We start from the raw sequence: 25,736 nt of genomic DNA, 5'->3' as shown, positions 1-25,736 counted from the left end.
ACCGCCCTATTCTTCCTACCAAAATGTAATAACTCACATTTATCTGTGTTGAATTTCATTCGCCAATGATATGCGCATTCTGCAGGTTTATTAATGTCTTCCTGTAATTTGTTGCAGTCCTCCTCAGTAGTAACTATCCCACCCAATTTGGTGTCATCCGCAAATTTAGAAATTGTGTTTTTGATTCCAAAGTCTAAATCGTTAACAACAGATAATCTGTTTTTTAACTGATGTTGATTCAGGGATAAATATTGGCTAGGACACCAGGGATAACTCCCCTGCCCTTCTTCGAAATAGTGCCATGGGATCTTTTACGTTCACCTGAGAGGTCTCATCCGAAAGACGGCACCTCTGACAGTGCAGCACTCCCTCAATACTGCACAGGAGTGTCAGCCTAGATTTTTGTACTCAAGTCCCTGGAGTAGGACTTGAACCCACAACCTTCTGACTCAGAGGCGAGGAGTGCTACCAACTAAGCCACAGCTGACACAGATGCAAAAGATCCCATGGCACTATTCGAAGAAGAGCAGGGGAGTTCTCCCCGGTGTCCCAGCCATTATTTATCCCTCAACCGACCTCACTAAAACCGATTATCTGGTCATTATCACATTGCTGTTTGTGAGAGCTTGCTGTGAGCAGATTGGCAGCTGTGTTTCCTACATTACAACAGTGACTGCACTTCAAAAGTACTCCATTGGCTGTGAAGTACTTTGGTATGTCCTGAGGTTGTGAAAGGCGCTAACTAAATGCAGCTTCTTTCTTTTTTTTGTGATTCTAAAGCTCTTGAGAACAGATATTGACTTAAGTGGGCGTGACTCCCTCCCCCTGCGACGGCCTGGGGGGACTTCACACCGGAAACAGTATATCCCCAAACCCCAGTGTGAAGGTGGAATCCTCACTTCCACTGCACACTTACACTTTTACTAACTCACTCTCAAAACCAATTCACATCTTGGAACAGCGGCAATTAGACAGTCCAACATTCGGCTCAGTTACAGGAAATGGAAGGATGTGACAAAGGGAGCAGAGCTTGTGGGTGAGGGGCTTGGAAGAGCTGGTGTAAATCAGCTCAGTGCGGAAACGAATTGGGGAGCGATGATCTCACTTTGTGGACTAGTAGTAAGGCATTAGCCATCTGCCATTTCCTATCACATCATGAAACAGGCGGAACAGGCTCGAGGGGCTGAATAGCCCACTCCTGTTCCTGTGCTCACATTAGGAACAGGAGGAGGCCATCTAGCCCCTCGAGCCTGTTCCGCCGTTCAATTACATCCTGACTCATCTTTACCTCAACTCCATTTACCCACCTTAGCACCACATTACTTTCTTTTGACATAGTTATCATATGCGTTTCAATTTAAAACGTGTTTGACCCTAAAACCTCCACAATAAGGAGGATTGTATAAATTGAAGCCCTGCTCATTCTAATGCGATTATCTCAGGTTCATTTGGATCCACGGGTACAATCGCTGATAATTGTGCGCACTTACTGCAAACACTTCAGCAAACAGGCCTGTTAAACCTTCCTGCATAACACTCGATTGCTGCTGTATTGAGTAATCTTTTCTTTAAAAGGGCAGTAAGCAGAACTGAGGGTGACTAGGATTGCATCAGTGCTCCAGGATTTAGTTTACAGATGTGGCTGCTCTCCCAGTTATTCCAAAAGCCTATTATAGCACTGAAAGTCATGGCACATTAAACAGCATCACAGTGTTCCTTTACTGAAGTCCCATTATACATTACCTCAGACTGTCTGAGAACGCCAATAATGGGAGTTAATGAAATGCAACAGGCACAACAGGAACAACAGGAACAAGCAGTACCTTATTGCTCACTAACAGGTTGTTTTATTAAAATTAAACATTTTAACCAAAGATACCTTCACCACAGATAATGTTTTTCTTTGTCTCTGATATAATGATGTTTGACCTGTGTCACCTTTAAGTGAAGCCCAGATTTATTTTTGAATTTAACTGCATACTGAATGCAAAACGTGACTGAATAATGGGGTTGACCATAAGTATCAACTGCCCCACACCACAAATATAACGTCCCACTAACCTGGTCTCGAACTCCTACCCTGAGTGATTCTCGAGTGCAGCAGACTTGTGGTGTAGCATGTGAACTTTCTCAAACTCCACACACAAAACAATGCAATATTTATGGTGTAATATTTCTTGAGATAATGCTGGGCTGACGAGAGTTATTAATTTCATTTAGGGATGAGCTGATTTCCACCCCCCCGCCCAATGTCAGAACCATATGGAGACACTTTTCAAGTGTCAATCTGTGTCCCAGTGGGTGGCACTCTCGCTACTGAGTCAGAAGTTCCACTCCAGAGACTTGAGCACAAAATCTAGGCCGACACCTCCATGCAGTACTGAGGGAGTGCTGCACTGGCAGAGGTGCCGTCTTTCAGATGAGATGTTAAACAAGGCCCTGCCTTCCCTCTCCGGTGGATGTAATAGATCTCATGGCACTGTTGCAAAGAAGAGCAGGGGAATTCGCCTCTGGTGTCCTGCCCAATATTTATCCCTCAACCATTCACTTAAAACAGATTATCTGGTTATTTATCTCATTGCTGTTTGTGGGACCTTGCTGTGCACAAATTGGCTGCCATGTTTCCTACATTACAACACTTCAAAAAGTACTTCATTAACTGTGAAGCGTTTTGGGACATCCTGAGGTTGTTAAAGGCGCCATATAAATGCAAGTCCTTTCTTTACTGGACTCCTGACATTGGCATGCACGGGAGAACAGGGAACACAGTTTGGGGAGTGTCACTGTCTGCCCCAGGAATGACGGGTGATTGTACCTGCTGAGAGATCCAGCAACCTCCCACCAATTTGTAGATGCTTATCCCAGGCAAATATAAAGTATTCTTTACAACAAAGTAATGTAGCTGCTAAAATCGTGTCTTACGTTAAGGTAAGGACAACCCAAGGTAAATGAAGGCAACTCATACTGGCCACAGTCCAGTATTTTGGGAACAAAGTTACTAGCCGAACAGTTAAGCATTCCACTCCTGCACATTTATACAGAAATGGTGTGTGCATGGATTGCAAAAACTCTAAATAATAATGTGAATTGTTACTGTCCTGTATAACTTTTCTGCATGTCTTCAAGTGGGAGCTGGACCGGTTCCTGACTGAGGCAGAGATCGCATCATATAGAAGGCAAGTGTCTTTATAGACAACACTTGGTCCATGTGATCTCCTGGACTGGTTTCGATCGCCTGAGGGGATCAGAGAGGAATTTCCAGAGTATTTTTTCCTTTAATGGTCCTGGGTTTTTTCCGCCTCTCCCAGGAGATTACATGGCTGGGGCGAGGGGGATCCAGAAATAATGCTGCAGCCATCATGAGGTGTGGGGCAGGCTTGATGGACCAGCTGGCCTTTTCCTGCCCGTCAATTTTGTATGTTCATACAATAGAATACACAAGAGGTAATGTTGCGAATGTAAAACTCTCTTCCTGGGGGAGAGGGGTGGTGATGTTCTGCGGGAGTCTCCGGAACAGACACAGTAACTGCAGCAGAAGATCCGGTGGCCGATCGGATGAACCTCAATGGAAATAGAACCCCGTAGTCTTTAAATCCCTCCAATGCCTCACTCCACCCTCTCTCTGTAATCTCCTCTACCCCCTCCCCCCTGAACACACTGTTCCCACCCCCCACTCTGGCCTTTTGTGCAGTCTCCCCTTCCTTCACCTCGATCATTGGTGGCCATGCCTTCAGATACCTCCACCCCTCACTCTGGAAGCCGCTCCCTAAACCTCTCCCCCCATTTTAAAGTTGCTCTCTTTGACCAAGCGTTCAAGGACCCTCTGCTAATGGTTGGTTCATGCATTGTGAGATCAAACGCAAAGCACCCTGATCAGAGAACAAATGCTGATAGCCCAGAATGCTCCGGAGCAAACATTTATAATACACAGGCACACTGACCACAAGCTGTCAGGCCTGTGTGCCTGATTTATTCCTCTATTCAGTGAAAACTGATTTATATCAGTGCTTGTCAAAGTAACAAATTGAATATTGTACACAGACAAGAAACATAATAATAACAATAAACCAGGCAGTAGCACACTGACCTTACTGTATTGATAAAGCTAGAATTAGCTTTTGAATGCGAGTTGCACAGCAAGTTTCAAGCGCTGTTAGGTTACTTAGAGCCAGCTGCTTGTGGTGCTGCTGCTGTTAAAAAATGTATTGGCTCAATGCCACGAGAAGCATATAGACTGGTGCAAAGGTTAGTCAATCGCAAGGCTCCCTGGCTGCACTGATGTTACACAGACAGCCTCAAGGTGCTGTTAGGGCTTGGGTGCATTTGGAATTTCTTCGTATCTTGTGTTAGAAGCAAGTAAGAAAGGGCAGGGAGGGGGGCAACATGTGCAGGAATAAACAGAAGGGTTGGACACACAGGGCGATGAGACACAGTCAGCGATGAGATAGATGTAGGAAGCGGGATGCAACTGCAAAGTTTGCCCTCTTGTGGCCGGGTTAGGTTACAAGCACTGTCTGCTGCTCTGGGCAGAACGGATAGAGGCAAAGCCAATAAGGTTTCCTGTTAACCAGCAGTGAAAGCATTCAAGCAACAGAAGATAGTGTCTGAAGAGTATATAAAGCACTGCGTTACTGCAAAACCCATTAACTAGCTTCATTTAAAGTCTAGGATCAAAGAAGATGATGGAAGCTGGCAAGAAGGGAGGTCATGTGGCAGGATATTCAATATGGACAGCTGTCTCCCGATGTGAACAGCTGTCTCCCGATGTGGACAGCTGGAATGAAGTTAAAACTGCACTTTACATTTGGAACCAGGATTGCACACCATCCAGTATTCTGGAGAGGTGTAAATGCACAATTCATTTCTGTAAAAGGCAGTTTGAGAACATTTTGGAAACCTGTTAAATGCATACCTCTAAAGCAATACGGGGAGAGAGTTCTGCATTTAATATTTTGGATCATTATACAGGCTTTTTAAGCATGCTGTTTGATTCTGAGTGTAAGTGTGTTAAGGAACAGTCAGATCCTGCTGTCAAATAACACAAAGACGGGGTCTGAACCTGAAGGAATTTTGCACTTTTTAAAAGCAAATTCTGCACAGGTTATGCCAATCCTTCCTCCCCAGTGTTTAGCACGCTGGATGCTTTCGAGAAGTTTCCATCATCCTCTCCGAGCTCTAGCGGTAAACTGTAGAAACCAGGAGAACAAGGTACCTGCTGTGTGGGCTGCTGACAGAGGCTCCAGGCTGGGAGAGGCTACATTTGCCTCTTGGCTGTTTGGAGTGAACGAAGGGGTAAAGAAAGAGAATGTTCAGTCCAGGCAAATAAAGACAAAGCTACTGATGACAGAACACAAAGAAGTGCAGCAAAAAATCAGATGAGGCGACTAATACCCATGATAACAAGGAAACTGGCTCTTCCTGCTGTCTTTAGTCAGCTGGTTAACTGCAGTGTCCTTTTATATGTGTTTATACTGATGGGCTCAACTGTGTTACTGGAAGGATTTTACTGAGGGTAAGTGTGCACACTGTGACGTTTATATTATCGGGTGTTTGTTTAGTTCAGCAAACTGATCTGGTTTCCTTAATCCTACTTCCCCGTCTCCTGAATCCTCCCCCCCTGCCCGTACTGAAAGGGTCAGCTCCTTACACAGAATGATCAGGCCGTTTGGCCCAACCAGTCTGTGTTGGTGTTTCTCCTCCACGTGAGCAATATCCCAATCCCATGTGTCGCTCTGTTCTGTATCCCTTTATTGCCCCTTTCCTTCAACCACCTTTCTAACCTATTCCTAAATGTTGACATGGTCGCCGCTTCAATCACTAACGCTGATAGAGGGTTGTGAGGCTGTAGAATGCACTGTGTAAAAAAGTTTCTGCTGTGCTCTGTCCTAAATCTCTTACATTTAATCTTATATCTACATCCCCTTGTTCTAGACCCACAACCACTGGAAAGAGTCCGTTTCTATCTACTCTGTGCCATCCCTTCATAATTTTAAACACCTCTATCAAATCGCCCCTAATCTCCTCTCTTCCACTAGCTTCCTACAAGACCTTGCCCAACTGACTGTCGCTCAAACAGCAAGTGTCAGCACTATTTGACCATGGGAGGCACAACATCGGGGCCCTAGCCCTCATTCAGCATTCACACCCCTGGGACGTTGAGCAAGGGTCACTGGTGATTGGGAGTGGGGACTCTGGCCACTTTTCCCCCTCCCTAACCCACAAGTGCAGCATCCAGTTGTGGCCCCTCTAGCAGAGCCGTGGCTCAGGTCAGTTAGCTCAGCACAGGCAGAGGACTGAATCTTGAGCTCCTCCTGGCCTGTGCGACATCGCTAGTAACAGTCTCCAGTCACGGTGGAAGTAGAGCTACCAGGATAGGGACATCGCCCCCAGGAACGGCACAGCGCCCCCAGGATAGACACAGCACCCTCAGGAATGTCACAGTGCCCCCAGGATAGACACAGCACCCCCAGGAATGGCACAGCACCCCCAGGATAGACACAGCACCCCCAGGAACGGCACAGCGCCCCCAGGAACGGCACAGCGCCCCCAGGATAGACACAGCACCCCCAGGAACGGCTAGCACCCCCAGGATAGACACAGCACCAATGCTCTGCGTGAGACTGCACGTTCGGTGGCTAATGATGGAGAGCTGAGGGTCCTGCAACTGACAGTAAAAGTGCTAAGATTCGTGTGCTGGAGGTCCCCTAGAACTGGCAACGAGGAGACACTTTCATCCCCTCACTCTAGACTTAGACACACCCGGCGGTGGCAGGAGACCTCCAGGGTAAAGGATGGAGTTTCTACCATACTCTAATATTAGTCTGACGTGGGCAGGACAGAGACCGTTCGAAACCACTTAACTCCAAGATCCCCAGCAACCTCCAGCTGAAGGCAGCCTGATGCCGTATCACACTCTGAGTTCTCAATCCTCAACTGCACTGCCGGGAAGGGACAGGCAAGTGGAGCCCAGGGGCTGCCCAATCACAGCCGAGCCTAGTCCTTCCACCATCCAACTAGGGTACGCTGGCTGACATCTCCCCTCACCATGATACACACACCCCAGCCTCTCCACCTTGCTCTCCTCCTTTAAGACGCTCCTTAAAACCGACGTCTTTGACCAAGCTTTGGTCACCTGTCCTAATATCTCCTTATGTGGCTCGGTGTCAAAGTTTGACACTCCTGTGAAGCGTCTGGGGACGTTTTACTACATTACAGGCATTACATAAATGCAAGTTGTTGTTGATGTTGTAACGATCAGGAGGTCAAGTGAGCTGCCCCTCCCCCTATCATATGCCCCTACACATTAGCTGAGATCAGTGAATGTCAGCACCGATCAGGGATAGTCCTGGTCTAGGTGACTCACTACCATACAAGACATACTTGTCAGTGAGCGGGTGGTGACTAGGCCATCCTTGTTTAGCTTGTGGTTTTGACATTACACCAAGTCATATATTGTAGTGCAAATTATTCACAGCATAATCATGCAAGTGGTTTCAAATTGGTTAAAAATATGGGGAAGACAGTTATAATATTGATTATAATGTGTATGTAGAATGAGAATGCAATGCGAGGCATACGTGTGTGTCAGCGCTCTGTGCCTTGTGAGTCTGAAGTGTGATGGAAAGCCAGTATTCCTTTAGAAAAGCTACCATTCGTGAATGGAGAAAAATCAATCCAAAGAACTAGGGCTGATTAACAGACAGAAATATTGGAACAAACAATAAACATACCGCTCAGAACTCAGAAAAATCGAATTAAAAAAGAACAAACAGTCAAAAGAAACATTTAGCCAAAGTAAAATTTACGATTTTTCTCGATTCCATGCAGGGGAGAGGAGGGGCGGGGGTAAGCAGGAGGGAGCATGAAGGGGTGTGAGGGCTGTATTTCCTGTTCAGGAGGTTCGTTGTATGATATCATGGCACCAGCTGTCGGATGTGAGGGTTAAATAAATACTCGTTACCACCCTACCATGTTGGTTATAAAGATTGGCGAAGGTGAATTACCAGTCTGGGTCGAACGGGCAAGCTGCCACCAGACACGGGACTGAGGGAGCCCGATGTGTCCAAATCATCTGCCGAAGACCATGACACCAGGTCCTGAAAGGAAGAAGAGACCCTTAAGCCAGTGCGCCAAATGACGCACCAACGACACAACAAGAACTTACGCCATTTGAAGAAAAACAACTGCAAGTATTAAGAATTACGTGCCAGGGCTTTGTACTTGTGTGCTCGCCAGACTAAAGTGATTGGAGAGGGGGAATCACAAGCAAGGACAGAAGTAGAAACTGCAGGCCTTATCATCTTATATTTAATGCTAAACCTTGCAGCTACCAAATCCTTAAAATTAAATGTAATTTGTGATCAAGGTAATTTGCAATTAATTAACATTTAGTGCACGTAACAAGGTCATTACAATTTTCCCAAGTTTGCTTAATTGTATTCTGTAGCCTTGTGCTCATTGTTTAATACAATTCCCATTGTAATGGATCACAGGAAGCTGTAGCTGCCTGCTGGAGCACATCCCATGTATAACTTGTTTAGTATTTCTGCCATGAATGCAAAGGTTTTGAGCCCACACTCATTCCCCTTCACGTTTATTGGCTCGGAGGCCAATCTGGATTTGATTTGATGGAGCTCCACCTCAAAATTGTTTGCAGTCTTATCAAATGCCTGGGTTTCCAAACCAATATCCCCAGATCCTGCGGAGTCCCGTCCTATGTCTGTCTGCGGGCAGGAACCCAGGAGAAATGGCGCAATCGGCTCTTTACATCATTTCCTCAGGGTTTCCGCTGATCTTACGGTGGGAGATTCTACCCGCATAGTGTAAGTCGGGTCTGACGACACAAGGTGACTCTGAGGCGAAGTGGAGTGAGATTACCTCCGTGGGGTGAGGTGGGCTCCCCAATCTGGATTCAAAGCTGCCCTTCCATTGGAGCTGCAGAGTCAGACCCTGATTAACACAACACACCGTTATAGTGTTAATGGACCTTGACTGACACAACACACAATTATAGTGTGAATGGACACTAACTAACACAACACACATACACGCAATTGTAGTGTGAATGAACACTAACACAACACGTACAATTATAGTGTGAATGGACCGACTAACACAATACACACAATTACAGTGTGAATGGGCACTAAGAACATAAGAATTAGGAGCAGGAGTAGGCCATTTGACCACTCGAGCCTGCCATTCAATGAGATCATGGCTGATCTTCTACCTCAACTCCACTTTCCTGCACTATCCCCGTGTCCCTTGATTCCCTTAATATCCAAAAATCTATCGATCTCTGTCTTGAATACACTCAACGACCAAGCCTCCACAGCGCTCTGGGATAGAGAATTCCAAAGATTCAGCACCCTCTGAGTGAAGAAATTTATCCTCATCTCAGTCCTAAATGGCCGACCCCTTATTCTGAGACTCTGACCCTGGTTCTAGTATCCCCAACCAGGGGAAACATCCTTCCTGCATCTACCCTGTCAAGCCCTGTAAGAATTTTGTATGTTTCAATGAGATCACTTCTAAACTCCAGAGAATATAGGCCTAGTCTACTCAATCTCTCCTCATAGGACAATCCCCCCCCATCCCAGGAATCAGTCTGGTGAACCTTCGTTGCCCTCCCTCTATGGCAAGTAAATCCTTCCTTAGGTAAGGAGACCAAAACTGTACACAATACTCCAGGTGTGGTCTCACCAGGGCCCTATATAATTGCAGTAAGACATCTTTACTCTTATACTCAAATCCTCTTGTAAAAAGGGCCAACATACCATTTGCTTCCCTAATTGCTTGCTGTACCTACATGTTAACTTTCAGTGATTCATGTACAAGGACACCCAGGTCCCTCTGAACACCAACATTTCCCAATCTCTCACCATTTAAAAAATACTCTGCTTTTCTATTTTTCCTACCAAAGTGGATAACTTCACATTTCTCCACATTATATTCCATTTGCCATGTTCTTGCCCACTCACTTAGCTTGTCTATATCCCCCTGAAGCCTCTTTGCATCCTCCTTGCAACTTACATTCCCACCCAGCTTTGTATCATCAGCAAACTTGGATATATTACATTTGGTCCCCTCATCCAAATCATTGATATGGATTGTGAATAGCTGAGGCCCAAGCACTGATCCTTGCAGTACCCCACTAGTTACAGCCTGCCAACCCAATAAAGTCCCGTTTATTCCTACTCTCTGTTTTCTGTCCGTTAACCAATCCTCAATCCATGCTAGTATATTACCCCCAATCCCAGGAACCCTAATTTTGTTTAATAACCTCTTGTGTGGCACCTTATCGAATGCCTTCTGAAAATCCAAATACACCACATCCACTGGTTCACCCCTATCTATTCTGCTAGTTACAACCTCAAAAAACTCTAACAGATCCATCAAACACGATTTCCCTTTCATAAATCCGTGTTGACTCTGCCCAATCCTATTATTTTCTAAGTGCCCTGTTACCATGTCCTTAATAATAGATTCTAGCATTTTCCCTACTACTGATGTCATTTTCTCTCTCCCTCCTTTCTTAAATAGTGGGGACTAACACAACACACAATTATAGTGCGAATGGACACTAACACAACACACACAATTATAGTGCGAATGGACACTAACACAACACACACAATTACAGTGTGAGTGGACCCTGACAAACACAACAGGGTAGATTTTCCCGAACCTGTCGGGAAGAAGGCGGGACTTCCCCTTTCGGGTTTTTGACCCGCCTACTTCGACGTCCGGCCAATCCGCGCGATTTTCCCTTGATTGACCTTGTTGAGCCCGCCCAGCGGGCCACCTGGCAACAGGTGACGTCACAGACTGAAATTTCATCTGTCGAGAGTTCTTGACAGATGAAATATCAGCGTTTCACAGCTATTTGAAGCTGTGAAACACTGACAGTTTGAGTTCTAACATGAGTCCTTCTGTACAGACTCAGTTATCAGCAGCACTCAAAGCTGAAGGCTGTCACTTTTGACAGATCGCAGCCATTCAGCTTTCAGTTCTGGCTGAGTGATGCGCTCCCGACGGCTACAGGAAGAAACGCTGTTAAGGTAAGTACAGGTAAGTAAAAGTTCTTTACACACTTTAGACACACCAAACACACTTACCTTTACACTCATGCACCCATCACTCACCTGAACACCGACATCGCGACTCCTTCAACCCGACGGCCCGCTTGCTCTAACTTGGCGTGGTTTGGAGCCGTCGGGAAACCGACACGAAACCCCTCAAAATAGGGATTAGGCTAAAAACTGCCTGTTAACTGCCTGTTAACAGGCAGTTAATTGGCACTAATCCCATCCCGCCTGGGGTCGGCGGGTCCCAGTGTGGGGCGGGTACCCGCCGCCCCTGAAACTTACGTGGGGCAGGGTTTTGGGCGGGATGGTGTTGGGACCTCCAAATTCGGGATTTTCCTCCCCCCACATGCCTGAAACCCCGCCTGACGGCTCCACGAAAATCTAGCCCAACATATCCCCTTAAAACGGGAGCATCGTCATGAAGAGAGGTCGGAATGTTTTTGCTTTTGTTTACAAACAAGAAATCAGACGGAACAAATTGCGGAGAAATTCATCACTGTGTAACTTCTAGCAAATATTGGGGCAGAAATTCGTGTCGGCGGCTTGCCGCGCGTGCAAGGCCCCGATATGCACTTACCTGACGCGCCGGCCGTTCACCTCCAGGGACGCCTGGAATTCCAGTTTGAAAGAGAAGAATCCCGGGCAGTGTCTGACGTCACGCCGCCCAGGAGTGCAGCCAGCGCGAAGCCTGTAGCGCGCTGTGCAAGTGAGACACGCCCCTTGAGGTCTCAGTTTAATAGGACACGCCCCCAATGTTTCTCACAAGCTGCTAAGCATTTTTACATGCAAAGCAGCATTTTAAATAGGTTTTTGGTACTTTTATGAAGCTTTTGGTAACTTTTATAAACTTTTAAAAACGTTTACATTATTTTGAAGAATCTGAAGTAGTTTTAAACAGAATTAAAGCAATTTAAAGACTTTTAAAAGCCCTAAAAGAATTTTGTTTATTCCATTTATTTATTTAGCAATGTCGTCGTCATATGTGTCTTCACACTGTTCCCTTTGGGGAACTGTATGAAGTGGTGGAAGGATTTATGGCTGTGATTAACGCTCATTCCGTGACCGTAACCATCTTTGAACCAGCCATTAGGGTGGCTAGTCCTATGGCAGGAGGGTTTTACGGGCTCCCACAAGCTATACAAGGAGGGGGGGCCACCCACACCCACGGACGCAAATATCCCACTGGATGTCAACACAGAATTTAGAGCCGGAGCTCCGACTCAACTTGCTGGGACTGTCTGGAGCGGGGTTCGAAACCCTACCCCATCTGGCTCAGCGGCGGGGATCCTACCGCTACGCCAAAGGCCCAATCCGATTAGCAACGTGAAATGGCTGGAATGAGCACAATTCACGGCATTAAAAGAACTCACAATTGAACTGATGATGACCTCAGCAATCTCCTCAACGAGGTGGAGGCGCAGCGCCTGCTCATCATTGGTAATGAGAAGTCAAAGGCGCCGCAAAAAGGACAGATGATAGCTTGGTCTTTCAAGTGGCAGCATAGGGCTCCAGGCACGGGGAGGGAAAAGGCGCAGGAAACGTATGGGTGTCACCTTTTGCGCGGAGTGGGCCTTTTGCATGGAGTGGGCCTTTTGCGTAGCGGTAAGCATCCCCGCCGCTGGGCCAGAAGGAGTAGGGTTTCGAACCCCGCTCCAGACAGTCCCGGCAAGTGGAGTCGGATCTCCAACTATAAATTCTGGGTGGACATCCAGCGGGATACTTGCGTCCGCGGGTGTGGGTGCCCCCCCCCCTCAGATGGGTTGTGGGAGCCCGTAAAACCCTCACGCCATAGGACTAACCACCCTAATGGCTGGTATGAAGATGGTTATGGTCACGGAAGGAGTGTTAACATGGCCAGAAATCCTTCCACCACTTCATACAGTTCCCGAAAGGGAACAGTGTGAGGATACGTACGACGATGACCTCTTGCGCAATGCACCTCCTTGGACCCTCAGTCGCAGATGCGAGGGGGCAAATCGTGCAATTGTTAAATTTTTCATTTTATTGACATGTAAAATGTTGGCCCAGTAATTCCCTTCCAAACGCGCGAGTACGGTCGGGGTACTTACGCGTCTGGCCGGAGGAAATGCCGGTTTTCAGCATGCACAGCGCATGCGGGGAAAACCGGCATTTCCTGTCCTCTGAACGAAGGGGTTCAGAGGCAGAACGCGTGCGACTGTACAGGCAGCGCGTGCGCAGTAAAATTCGCCGCTTTCATTCATCCTTTCAGTGAGGTCAAGTCCTTACAACTTACACATGAAAAAAGCATGGGTACAGTTGCTCCAGAGGCTGCGGAGGAAGATATTTCTTATCGTGGAGCTTCTGAAAGTATGTATGTCTGTATATATTCCTTTGCGTGTTATGTATATATTCCTTTACTTATGTGTATGAATGTATTATTTAATTATGACTTTCAGAGAAAGTAACTTATTGGAAAATCATAATTAAAAACATACATTCATACACATAAGTAAAGGAATATAAAACATACATACATATACGTTAAGGAATATATGCGGACATACATACATAATTACTTATTACTGATGAAAAGTTTCTTTCTTAAAAGTGCTGGAAATGTTACATTACTCATTTTAGAACACTCATTTTCACATTCAATTCACACAGCCACAATTGCTCCTTCTACCTACCGTACTGAAAACCCGTTTAAAAAAAACAATTTAAGCTTTAAAACTTACTTAAAATTTCTTAAAATAACTTTCCTCCCTTTCCCAAACAACAATATTGCCTTTCAGAAGCTCTACGATAAAATATATCTTCCTCCGCAGCGTTGGAGCAACTTTACACATGCTTTTTTCAAGTGTAACTTGTAAGGACTTACCCTCACTGAATCCATGAATGAAATCGACGAAGTTCACTGCGCAAGCGCTGCCTGTGCAGTCGCACGCGCTGTGCCTCTGAACCCCTTCGTTCAGAGGACTGGAAATGCCGGCGTTCCCCGCATGCGCTATGCATGCTGAACGCCGGCATTTCCACCGGCCAGATGCGTGAGTACCCAGACCGTACTCACGCGTTCAGAGATGAATTTCTGGGCCATTGTAACACAAAGCTCTTTGCCATCTCAACCCAGGAGAAAGTTAGCCAGACGTTTTAATGAAGATGGCGTTGCCTTCACTTGTATTGAATTAGGCACCATAGATTTTCCACATTGTGGACTTATTCTAATGACGTACCACTTGACTGCCACAGATGTCCAAGAGTCTCTCCAACTCCTTCAGGTCTTGGGTGACCTCTTTCAGAAGAAGCTTGAGGCGGTTGCCAATGACATGAACCTTCTCCTTTGCTTCGAGACAATCCCTGCCCTCTGCATTTACTAGCAGTTGGCTGGACATGTCCTGCAGTGACGCCACTTTCAGTTGAGACTCCAGTAGCTCACGTCTGATTTGCTAAATCAGTGCACAAAATAACAGAACTCACGTTGGGATTACAACCCCATCATTATGGGATGTGCTACACAATCACAACAGTTATCGTCCTTATTTTCAATTATTTACCATTATTAAATGCTTGGAATCAATCAGTGAGCCTTATATACATTAATTACTTTGCATCCATTTACTTTGATCAGTGGTAGCACTCTCGCCTCTGAGTCAAGAGGTCGATGGTTCAGAGACTTGAGCACATAATCCAGGCTGACTCCCAGTGCAGTACTGAGCAAAGCCCCGTCTGCGCTCTCAGGTGGATATAAAAGATCCCATTGCACTATTCGAAGATGAGCAGGGGAGCTCTTCCAGGTGTCCTGGCCAACATTTATCCCTCAACCAACATCACAAAATCAGATTATCTGGTCATTACCTGATTGCTGTTTGTGGGAGCTTGCTGTGCACAAATTGGCTGCCGTGTTTCCTACATTACGACAGGGACTACATTGCAAAAGTACTTCATTGGCTGTAAAGTGCTTTGGGAAATCCTGAGTTCATGAACGGCGCGATATAAATGCAAGTCTTTCTTTTAAAACTGTAGGGAAAGGACAAACTTTAACCGAAGACTCATAACTGAAGACTTCACACCTGGGATTTATCCGATATTAACAGCTTTGTGCGTGGACAGGAAGTGCACTGATCTTTTAATTTTTATTCATTCATGGTGTCTGGGCATCGCTGGCAAGGCCAGCATTTATTGCCCATCCCTAGTTGCCCTCGAGAAGGTGGTGGTGAGCTGCCGTCTTGAACCGCTGCAGTCCGTGTGGTGAAGGTACTCCCACAGTGCTGTTAGGGAGGGAGTTCCAGGATTTTGACCCAGCAACGATGAAGGATCGGCAATAAACTTCTAAGTCAGGATAGTGTGTGACTTGGAGGGGAACTTGGAGGTGATGGTGTTCCTCTGTGCCTGCTGCCCTTGTCCTTCTAGGTGGTAGAGGTCATGGGTTTGGGAGGTGCTGCCGAAGAAGCCTTGGTGAGTGGCTGCAGTGCATCTTGTAGATGGTACACACTGCAGTCACGGTATGCCGGTGGTGGAGGGAGTGAATGTTTAAGGTGGTCGATGGGGTGCCAATCAAGCGGGCTGCTTTGTCCTGGATGATGTCGAGCTTCTTGAGTGTTGTTGGAGCTGCACTCATCCAGGCAAGTGGAGAGTATTCCATCACACTCCTGACTGTGCTTTGTGGATGGTGGAAAGGCTTAGGGGAGGCAGGAGGTGAGACACTCGCCGCAGAATACCTAGCCTCTGACCTGCTCTTGTTGCCACAGTATTTATGTGGCTGGGCCAGTTAAGTTTCTGGTCAATGGTGATTCCCAGGATGTTGATGGTGGGGGATTCGGCGATGGTAATGCCGTTGAATGTCAAGGGGCGGTGGTTAGATTCTCTCTTGTTGGAGATAGTCATTGCCTGGCACTTCTGTGGTGCGAATGTTACCTGCCACTTATCAGCCCAAGCCTGAACGTCGTCCAGGTCTTATTGCACGCGGGCACAGACTGCTTCATTATCTGACCTCAGTGAACCAATTCTGAGGTGCAGCAAATGACCATGAATGAAGCATTGGTGACCTTCTAAATCAGGACTTCTGTGGGAATCCAAGTTGTCAAGACCTGCATATTACACACTAGGTCATATTATTGAATAGAGAAGGTTGCGGTGGTTATAAATAGCACACATTTTAGGTGCGTCCAGACAGTCAAGACTGTTTACAGTTACGAGAAAACTACAGTCCATAACAGGGCCATTGATAGACACAGGCAGGGGGACAGGTTAGGATCTGTCTGGATGGATGAGCTAAAACGGCCTGATTAGGGCTCAGACAGCATGTGGGAGGGTTCTGCCCTTGTTGTAATGTTACAGTCAGAACGTACATCAGGAAGATGTGGGTCGGATACTAGCTTTAAAAACAAAGAAAAGCACCTCCATTTATATAGCGCCTTCGGCAACCTCAGGACATCCCAAACTGTTTTACAGCCAATGAAGTACTTTTGAAGTGTAATCACTGCTGTGATATACGCAAATGTGGCAGCCAATTTGTGCACAGCAAGATCCCACAGACAGCAAAAGAGATCAATCACCAGATTAACTGTTTTATTCGTGTTGGGTGAGAGATAAAGTTTGACCAGGACACCGGGATAACTCCCCATCTCTCTGAAGTATTGTCGTGGGATCTTTTGCGTCCACCTGAGAGGGCAGACGGGGCCTCAGTTTAACGTCTCATCTGAAAGACGGCACCTCCGACAGTGCAGCACTCAATTCAATTCAATTCAATTCAAATCGTTTTATTGGCATGACAAGTTACATCTTATGTTGCCAAAGCATCCGAAAACATTCATGTTTGTTCACAAAAATACAGATCTATCCATACAGTGTATAAACAGATATATCCCTGAGTGTATAAATATATACTTTCATATAATTTATATATACTCTTTTCTTAAATTTGCTGGTTGTCCCTCTGTTTATGGCAAGCTGTAACATAGTGTGCCGCTAGTGTTATGCAATTTCTCTCTTCCCCTAGTAGGTATGGGAGTTTTTGGTCGTCATTCAAATTTTTGAATTCCGGGCATATTTTTGTGAATTTTGGGTAGAAATTCTCCCTTATGTCCTGATATTTTCTACAAGCTGTGCAGTGCTATACGTAATGGCATATTTAATGATTAAAAGCAGCATCCGGTTTTCACTATAACTAAGTTACTAGCTAGTACCAACTGTTAAATAGTAACACACCCAAATTACTTCACAAGTTCAAAATAACATGGCAGGAGGTCAGAGTGATAAAGATGATGGATTGTACTGACGTAGATGTAGCATTTATAGTGCTGGCAGGAAGTAGCTGGGAGACATTGAAAAGCAGCCAATTTGTTGATTGTGGCAGAAAAACTGACTCACCCATAACAGAAAAAAACAATCCTGATTTACAGTATCAACACCTGTTAGAGTCTGAAGGCAGTGAAGTGAATGTTAAACCACCCCATAGAAACTGCACTTCCCTCCCCCTCTCACCCATTGGCCCCTCCCACCTCACCCATCGGCCCCGCCATCCCCTACCCATTGGCCCCTCCCTCCCCTTCACTCCCTCCCTCCCCTACCCTTCACTCCCTCCCTCCCTCCCCTACCCTTCACTCCCTCCCTCACCCCCTCCCTCCCCTACCCTTCATTCCCTCCCTCCCCTACCCTTCACTCCCTCCCTAGCCCCCTCCCTCCCCTTCACTCCCTCCCTTCCCTACCCTTCACTCCCTCCCTCCCCTACCCTTCACTCCCTCCCTTCCCTACCCTTCATTCCCTCCCTCCCCTACCCTTCGCTCCCTCCCTAGCCCCCTCCCTCCCCTACCCTTCATTCCCTCCCTAGCCCCCTCCCTCCCCTACCCTTCACTCCCTCCCTCCCCTACCCTTCACTCCCTCCCTAGCCCCCTCCCTCCCCTACCCTTCACTCCCTCCCTCTCCTACCCTTCACTCCCTCCCTTCCCTACCCTTCACTCCCTCCCTCCACTACCCTTCATTCCCTCCCTCCCCTACCCTTCATTCCCTCCCTCCCCTACCCTTCACTCCCTCCCTAGCCCCCTCCCTCCCCTACCCTTCATTCCCTCCCTCCCCTACCCTTCACTCCCTCCTTATCCCCCTCCCTCCCCTACACTCCCTCCCTCCCCTACCCTTCATTCCCTCCCTCCCCTACCCTTCACTCCCTCCCTAGCCCCCTCCCTCCCCTACACTCCCTCCCTTCCCTACCCTTCACTCCCTCCCTCCCCTTCACTCCCTCCCTCCCCTACCCTTCACTCCCTCCCTCCCCTACCCTTTGCTCCCTCCCTCGCCCCTACCCTTTGCCCCCACCCTCGGAGTTGGAGAGAGACAAAGAAAGAGAAAGAAAGTAACAGAGAGACAAAGAGAGAGGCAGACAGAAACAGAAAGAAAGAAAGATAGAAAAAGGGGAACAGAGGAGGAGATGAAGAGAGTTCATGAACAACATACAAAGAGACTGAAACTGCAAGAGTCAGTGAGAACGGGCATGGAATATCCCAGACGGAGAGACTGAGCTGGTGTGTGAGCGAGAGGATCCTCTCTGACCAGCGAGCTCACTTTATTCGGTTTCTCACACTGTGAGGCACAGTGCCATCTAGTGCGCGTCTGATGAAGATCACAGACTGAATCTCCAATTTTAAAACCGGCTCTGCCAATGGCTCAGTGACTGTGTACAGACCTTTGTTTCAGGTTCGATCCCCGGTCTATGCCAGGTTTGGTGGCCTCGGTTGGAGCGCTGCCTGTGGCCACAGTGTCCTAGGGTTAGAGAGAAGTGGGTGGGGAGACCAGAAAAAGGGGGAAAGAGCTCAGCCGGGATCCCACTCCTGATTGCTATCGGGGGAGCTTCTGCTGGAAATGGGGATGTGCAAACATCGGGTGAGGACAGATTGGGAATGGTTGTGTTACATGGGAAGGGATTAAAAACATTAGGTTATAAAAATGGATAAGGCCCTAATGCTACTTCATTGCTGGGCGTGCGTGGGATATTTAGCGCTATTCATTTCGTGTTTCAGTTTTGCTGCTGAACATCTGCCGTTGCAGGAAGGTGAAAAGGGGCCAGATTTTAGGAAGCAGCATTATCCTCCCTCCCTCCTCCCCTTCACTCCCTCCCTCCCTCCTCCCCTTCACTCCCTCCCTCCCTCCCCTTCACTCCCTCCCTCCTCCACTTCACTCCCTCCCTCCCTCCTCCCCTTCACTCCCTCCCTCCCTCCTCCCCTTCACTCCCTCCCTCCTCCACTTCACTCCTTCCCTCCCACCTCCCCTTCACTCCCTCCCTCCCTCCTCCCCTTCACTCCCTCCCTCCTCCACTTCACTCCTTCCTTCCCTCCTTCCCTTCACTCCCTCCCTCCCTCCTACCCTTCACTCCCTCCCCTCCTCTTCACTCCCTCCCTCTCTGCTCCCCTTCACTCCCTCCCTCCTCCCCTTCACTCCCTCCCTCCCACCCTTCACTCCCTCCCCTCCTCTTCACTCCCTCCCTCTCCTCCTTCACTCCTTCCCTCCCTCCTTCCATTCACTCCCTCCCTCCCTCCTCCCCTTCACTCCCTCCCTCCCTCCTCTTTCACTCCCTCCCTCTCCCCTCCCCTTCACTCCCTCCCTTCTCCCTCCCCTTCACTCCCTCCTTTCTCCCCTTCACTCCCTCCCTCCCCCCTCCCCTTCACTCCCTCCCTCCCTCCTCCCCTTCACTCCCTCCGCCCCTTCACTCCCTCCCTCCCACCTCCCCTTCACTCCCTCCCTCCCCTTCACTCCTTCCCTCCCTCCTCCCCTTCACTCCCTCCCTCCTCCCTTCACTCCCTCCCTCCCCCCTCCCCTTCACTCCCTCCCTCCCTCCTCCCCTTCACTCTCTCCTCCCCTCCCTCACTCCCTCCCTCCTTCGCTTCACTCCCTCCCTCCCACCTCCCCTTCACTCCCTCCCTCCCTCCTCCCCTTCACTCCCTCCCTCCCTCCTCCCTTTCACTCCCTCCCTCCCTCCTCCCCTTCACTCCCTTCCTCCTCCACTTCCCTCCCTCCCTCCTCCCCTTAGCATTATCCTCCCTCCTTACCCACTCCTCCCCAGTGATACCAGACACAACTGAGTTAAATCGATCCACCAAGAACAATGACATAAGACAGAAATAAAGAGCAGCAAACCAGATTCCAACATAGCTCTCACCATCAATGTTTTGTGATGGTCCTGCAGGGTGTCCGGATCCAGATTGGGGTCAATGGGGAGAATTTCATTCCTCCTCCTGTCTATATTCTCCAGCCAGAGCAGTAGGCCGTGGCTCATCTCATGGAAATCCTACGGACATAGAAAGGGAAAGCTAACATCAGATGCATTACAGCAGACCTGCCAATTCCAACCGCCAGGAAGCCCGCTTGGAAACTACACCAGCTACCTGTTATCAAGGTGTCAACCTCAGCTCAGTAGTACATAAGAACATAAGAAATAGGAGCAGGAGTAGGCCAATCGGCTCCTCAAGCCTGCTCCGCCATTCAATAAGATCATGGCTGATCTGATCCTAACCGCCAATCTACTATCACAGAACCATCTCCTGAATCTAACAGAATTAGACACACGAAATAGGAGCAGGATCAGGCTACACGGCCCCTGGGCCCGCTCCGCTACCCACAGGGCCATGACCGATCCGAACCTAGACTCATGTCCAAATTCCTGCCCGCTCCCCATAACCCTTAATTCCCTTTACTTCTAGGAAACTGTCTATTTCTGTTTTAAATTTATGTAATGATGTAGCTTCTACAGCTTTTTGGGGCAGCATATTTCATGGACCTACCACCCTCTGAGTGAAGTAGTTCCTCCTCATCTCAGTACTCACACCTAAATCAGAAGGTCGTGGGTTCAAGCCCCACTCCAGAGACTTGGGCACATAACCCAGGCTGACACTCCCAGTACAGTTGTGAGGGAGTCTGTCGGAGGTGCTGTCTTTCAGATGAGACATTAAATCGAAGTCCCGTCTGCTCCATCTCTCAGGTGGACATAAAAAAATCCCATGACACCATTCGAGGACGAGCAGGGGAGTTCTCCCCGGTGTCCAGGCCAGTATTTCTCCCTCAACCAACATCACTAAAACAGAATATCTGGTCATTTATTTCATTGCTATCTGTGCCAGCCTGCTATGCACAAATTGGGTGCTGTATCTCCTTACATTACAACAGCGACTACACTTCAAAAGTACTTCATTGGCTGCAAAGCACTTTGTGACGTCCCGAGGTCATGAAAGATGCTGTAGAAATGCAAGTTCTTTCTTTATTTAATACTAGAGTTCAAGACACAAGTGATTAATGACCTACAGCGGCTCAGAGCTCTCCCAGCCATTGCCCAACAGTTAGGGCAGTCTCTTTGAAGAAAGTCTGAAGAACCTATATAGTGAGTGTTAACAATCCAACCTTCTGTCCCTCCTTCAGATCACAGGGTTGTCTCTGTTGGGTTAAACAAACATGTGATGCTCTCATGAACACGCAGCTTATTTTGGCCCCTTGTCTATAAGGAATCAGATTATATACATTTTTGCTGAAGAGCTCTGTGGGGAGACCCACAGTAATACTCACATGGCACTGCATGAGGGCATCCTGCAGAGTGCTACGCCAATCCTCCAGCAGGCTGCCGACTCGGTCCCACCGCTTATTCATCTGACTCAAGCGTTCCTGGAGCTCCTGCGCATCACTAGTGTCCGACTGGGTGAACTCGGCACTGCACAGGTTTATAGACAAGATGATGGCTTTGCGGGTGTCGACTGCCTTTTGTAACTCCTGGATCAAACACAAGGAAACAAACTGAAGTGGCCACGTTCATCCCCAGAGCAGGTGGCTGAGCCGCCACCTTCATCACTCTACTGAACAAACAAAGGATGAAAACATCCCATAGTCCAATCTCCTTCCAATAACTTGAGATGTTATCAAGACTGGTAATGGATGGGAGAGCGAATAAAACGTGTATCTATTATAGCTTAAAAATATTGCATCTGCACACACTTCCTGTGTCAAATTTAAACACTGAAATTTCCTATGACAACATTTATAATGGAAACTCCCCATGTAAACTTGTCATGCTGCAATTACACCCTCCCGCCAGAAGTGGTGCGGAGTGCTTCAGTCAGTGATCCCCAGCTCCTCAGTCTGTGATCCACAGCTCCTCGGTCTGTGATCCCCAGCTCCTCAGTCTGTGATCCGCAGCTCCTCAGTCTGTGATCCCCAGCTCCTCAGTCAGTGATCCCCAGCTCCTCAGTCTGTGATTCCCCAGCTCCTCAGTCTGTGTTCCCCAGCTCCTCAGTCTGTGTTCCCCAGCTCCTCAGTCTGTGATTCCCCAGCTCCTCAGTCTGTGTTCCCCAGCTCCTCAGTCTGTGTTCCCCAGCTCCTCAGTCTGTGATCCCCAGCTCCTCAGTCTGTGTTCCCCAGCTCCTCAGTCTGTGATCCCCAGCCCCTCAGTCTGTGATCCCCAGCCCCTCAGTCTGTGTTCCCCAGCTCCTCAGTCTGTGATCCCCAGCTCCTCAGTCTGTGTTCCCAGCTCCTCAGTCTGTGTTCCCCAGCTCCTCAGTCAGTCAGTGATCCACAGCTCCTCAGTCTGTGATCCCCAGCTCCTGTCAGTCTGTCATCCCGAGCTCCTCAGTCAGTCTGTGATCCCCAGCTCCTCAGTCTGTGATCCCCTGCTCCTCACTCTGTGATCCCCAGCCCCTCAGTCTGTCATCCCCAGCCCCTCAGTCTGTGATCCCCAGCTCCTCAGTTTATGATCCCCAGCCCCTCAGTCTGTGTTCCCCAGCTCCTCAGTCTGTGTTCCGCAGCTCCTGTCAGTCTGTGATCCCCAGCTCCTCAGTCTGTGTTCCCAGCTCCTCAGTCTGTGATCCCCAGCTCCTTAGTCTGAGATCCCCAGCTCCTCAGTCTGTGTTCCCCAGCTCCTCAGTCTGTGTTCCCCAGCTCCTCAGTTTGTGTTCCCAGCTCCTCAGTCAGTCTGTGTTCCCCAGCTCCTCAGTCTGTGTTCCCCAGCTCCTCACTCTGTGATCCCCAGCTCCTCAGTCTGTGATCCCCAGCTCCTCAGTTTGTGTTCCCAGCTCCTCAGTCAGTCTGTGATCCCCAGCTCCTCAGTCTGTGTTCCCCAGCTCCTCAGTCTGTGATCCCCAGCTCCTCAGTCAGTCTGTGTTCCCCAGCTCCTCAGCCAGTCTGTGATCCCCAGCTCCTCAGTCTGTGATCCCCAGCTCCTCAGTCTGTGATCCCCAGCTCCTCAGTCTGTGTTCCCCAGCTCCTCAGTCTGTGATCCCCAGCTCCTCAGTCTGTGATCCCCAGCTCCTCAGTCTGTGTTCCCCAGCTCCTCAGTTAGTCTGTGATCCCCAGCTCCTCAGTCAGTCTGTGATCCCCAGCTCCTCAGTCAGTCTGTGATCCCCAGCTCCTCAGTCTGTGTTCCGCAGCTCCTCAGTCAGTCTGTGTTCCCCAGCTCCTCAGTCAGTCTGTGTTCCCCAGCTCCTCAGTCAGTCTGTGTTCCCCAGCTCCTCAGTCTGTGATCCCCAGCTCCTCAGTCAGTCTGTGATCCCGAGCTCCTCAGTCAGTCTGTGATCCCCAGCTCCTCAGTCTGTGATCCCCAGCTCCTCAGTCTGTGATCCCCAGCTCCTCAGTCTGTGATCCGCAGCTCCTCAGTCAGTCTGTGTTCCCCAGCTCCTCAGTCTGTGTTCCGCAGCTCCTCAGTCTGTGTTCCCCAGCTCCTCAGTCTGTGTTCCCCAGCTCCTCAGTCTGTGTTCCCAGCTCCTCAGTCTGTGTTCCCCAGCTCCTCAGTCAGTCTGTGATCCACAGCTCCTCAGTCTGTGATCCCCAGCTCCTGTCAGTCTGTGATCCCCAGCTCCTCAGTCAGTCTGTGATGCCCTGCTCCTCACTCTGTGATCCCCAGCTCCTCAGTCTGTGATCCCCAGCTCCTCAGTCTGTGATCCCAAGCCCCTCAGTCTGTGTTCCCCAGCTCCTCAGTCTGTGTTCCCCAGCTCCTCAGTCTGTGATCCACAGCTCCTGTCAGTCTGTGATCCCCAGCTCCTCAGTCTGAGATCCCCAGCTCAGTCTGTGTTCCCATCTCCTCAGTTTGTGTTCCCAGCTCCTCAGTCAGTCTGTGTTTCCCAGCTACTCACTCTGTGATCCCCAGCTCCTCAGTCTGTGTTCCCCAGCTCCTCAGTCTGTGATCCCCAGCTCCTCAGTTTGTGTTCCCAGCTCCTCAGCCAGTCTGTGTTCCCCAGCTCCTCAGTCTGTGTTCCCCAGCTCCTCAGTCTGTGATCCCCAGCTCCTCACTCTGTGATCCCCAGCTCCTCAGTCAGTCTGTGTTCCCCAGCTCCTCAGCCAGTCTGTGTTCCCCAGCTCCTCAGTCTGTGTTCCCCAGCTCCTCAGTCTGTGTTCCCCAGCTCCTCAGTCTGTGATCCCCAGCTCCTCAGTCTCTGTTCCCCAGCTCCTCACTCTGTGATCCCCAGCTCCTCAGTCTTGTTTCCCCAGCTCTTCAGTCAGTCTGTGATCCCCAGCTCCTCAGTCTGTGATCCCCAGCTCCTCAGTCAGTCTGTGATCCCCAGCTCCTCAGTCTGTGTTCCCCAGCTCCTCACTCTGTGATCCCCAGCTCCTCAGTCTGTGTTCCCCAGCTCCTCAGTCTGTGATCCCCAGCTCCTCAGTCTGTGATCCCCAGCTCCTCAGTCTCTGTTCCCCAGCTCCTCACTCTGTGATCCCCAGCTCCTCAGTCTTGGTTCCCCAGCTCCTCAGTCAGTCTGTGATCCCCAGCTCCTCAGTCTGTGTTCCCCAGCTCCTCAGTCTGTGATCCCCAGCTCCTCAGTCAGTCTGTGTTCCCCAGCTCCTCGTCTGTGATCCCCAGCTCCTCAGTCTGTGCTCCCCAGCTCCTCAGTCTGTGTTCCCCTGCTCCTCAGTCTGTGATCCCCAGCTCCTCAGTCTGTGATCCCCAGCCCCTCAGTCTGTGATCCCCAGCCCCTCAGTCTGTGTTCCCCAGCTCCTCAGTCTGTGATCCCCAGCTCCTCAGTCTGTGTTCCCCAGCTCCTCAGTCTGTGTTCCCAGCTCCTCAGTCTGTGTTCCCCAGCTCCTCAGTCAGTCAGTGATCCACAGCTCCTCAGTCTGTGATCCCCAGCTCCTGTCAGTCTGTGATCCCGAGCTCCTCAGTCTGTGATCCCCTGCTCCTCACTCTGTGATCCCCAGCTCCTCAGTCTGTCATCCCCAGCCCCTCAGTCTGTGTTCCCCAGCTCCTCAGTCTGTGTTCCCCAGCTCCTCAGTTTGTGTTCCCAGCTCCTCAGTCAGTCTGTGTTCCCCAGCTCCTCACTCTGTGATCCCCAGCTCCTCAGTTTGTGTTCCCAGCCCCTCAGTCTGTGTTCCCCAGCTCCTCAGTCTGTGTTCCCCAGCTCCTGTCAGTCTGTGATCCCCAGCTCCTCAGTCTGTGTTCCCAGCTCCTCAGTCTGTGATCCCCAGCTCCTTAGTCTGAGATCCCCAGCTCCTCAGTCTGTGTTCCCAGCTCCTCAGTCTGTGTTCCCAGCTCCTCAGTCTGTGTTCCCCAGCTCCTCAGTCAGTCAGTGATCCACAGCTCCTCAGTCTGTGATCCCCAGCTCCTGTCAGTCTGTGTTCCCCAGCTCCTCAGTCTGTGATCCCCAGCTCCTCAGTCTGTAATCCCCTGCTCCTCACTCTGTGATCCCCAGCTCCTCAGTCTGTCATCCCCAGCCCCTCAGTCTGTGTTCCCCAGCT

General features: G+C 49.2%; 1 protein-coding gene across 14 annotated transcripts in view; it reads right to left on the bottom strand.

Annotated features, from left to right (window-relative positions):
- Nucleotides 1–25,736, bottom strand: part of syne1b (spectrin repeat containing, nuclear envelope 1b) — an 834,787-nt gene that overhangs the window by 15,067 nt on the left and 793,984 nt on the right. For 11 of the 14 annotated variants that reach the window (XM_085981805.1, XM_085981810.1, XM_085981808.1 and 8 more), the window contains 5 exons: nt 21,591–21,791; nt 20,194–20,322; nt 14,282–14,494; nt 8,004–8,096; nt 5,213–5,271 (listed from right to left, as the gene is read on the bottom strand). In XM_085981805.1, the coding sequence (XP_085837931.1) occupies nt 5,213–5,271; nt 8,004–8,096; nt 14,282–14,494; nt 20,194–20,322; nt 21,591–21,791 (695 nt within the window). The remainder of the gene's footprint in view (nt 1–5,212; nt 5,272–8,003; nt 8,097–14,281; nt 14,495–20,193; nt 20,323–21,590; nt 21,792–25,736) is intronic. The other 3 variants (XM_085981811.1, XM_085981814.1, XM_085981815.1) reach the window with 3 other exon arrangements.

Source organism: Somniosus microcephalus, chromosome 3 (assembly GCF_052327205.1).
Source record: "Somniosus microcephalus isolate GS21.2 chromosome 3, FLI_Smic_1.0, whole genome shotgun sequence".
In the NCBI taxonomy this organism is placed as follows: domain Eukaryota; kingdom Metazoa; phylum Chordata; class Chondrichthyes; order Squaliformes; family Somniosidae; genus Somniosus; species Somniosus microcephalus.
The sequence above is the reverse complement of the archived record's forward strand: the minus strand, read 5'-3'. Positions and strand labels throughout refer to the sequence as shown.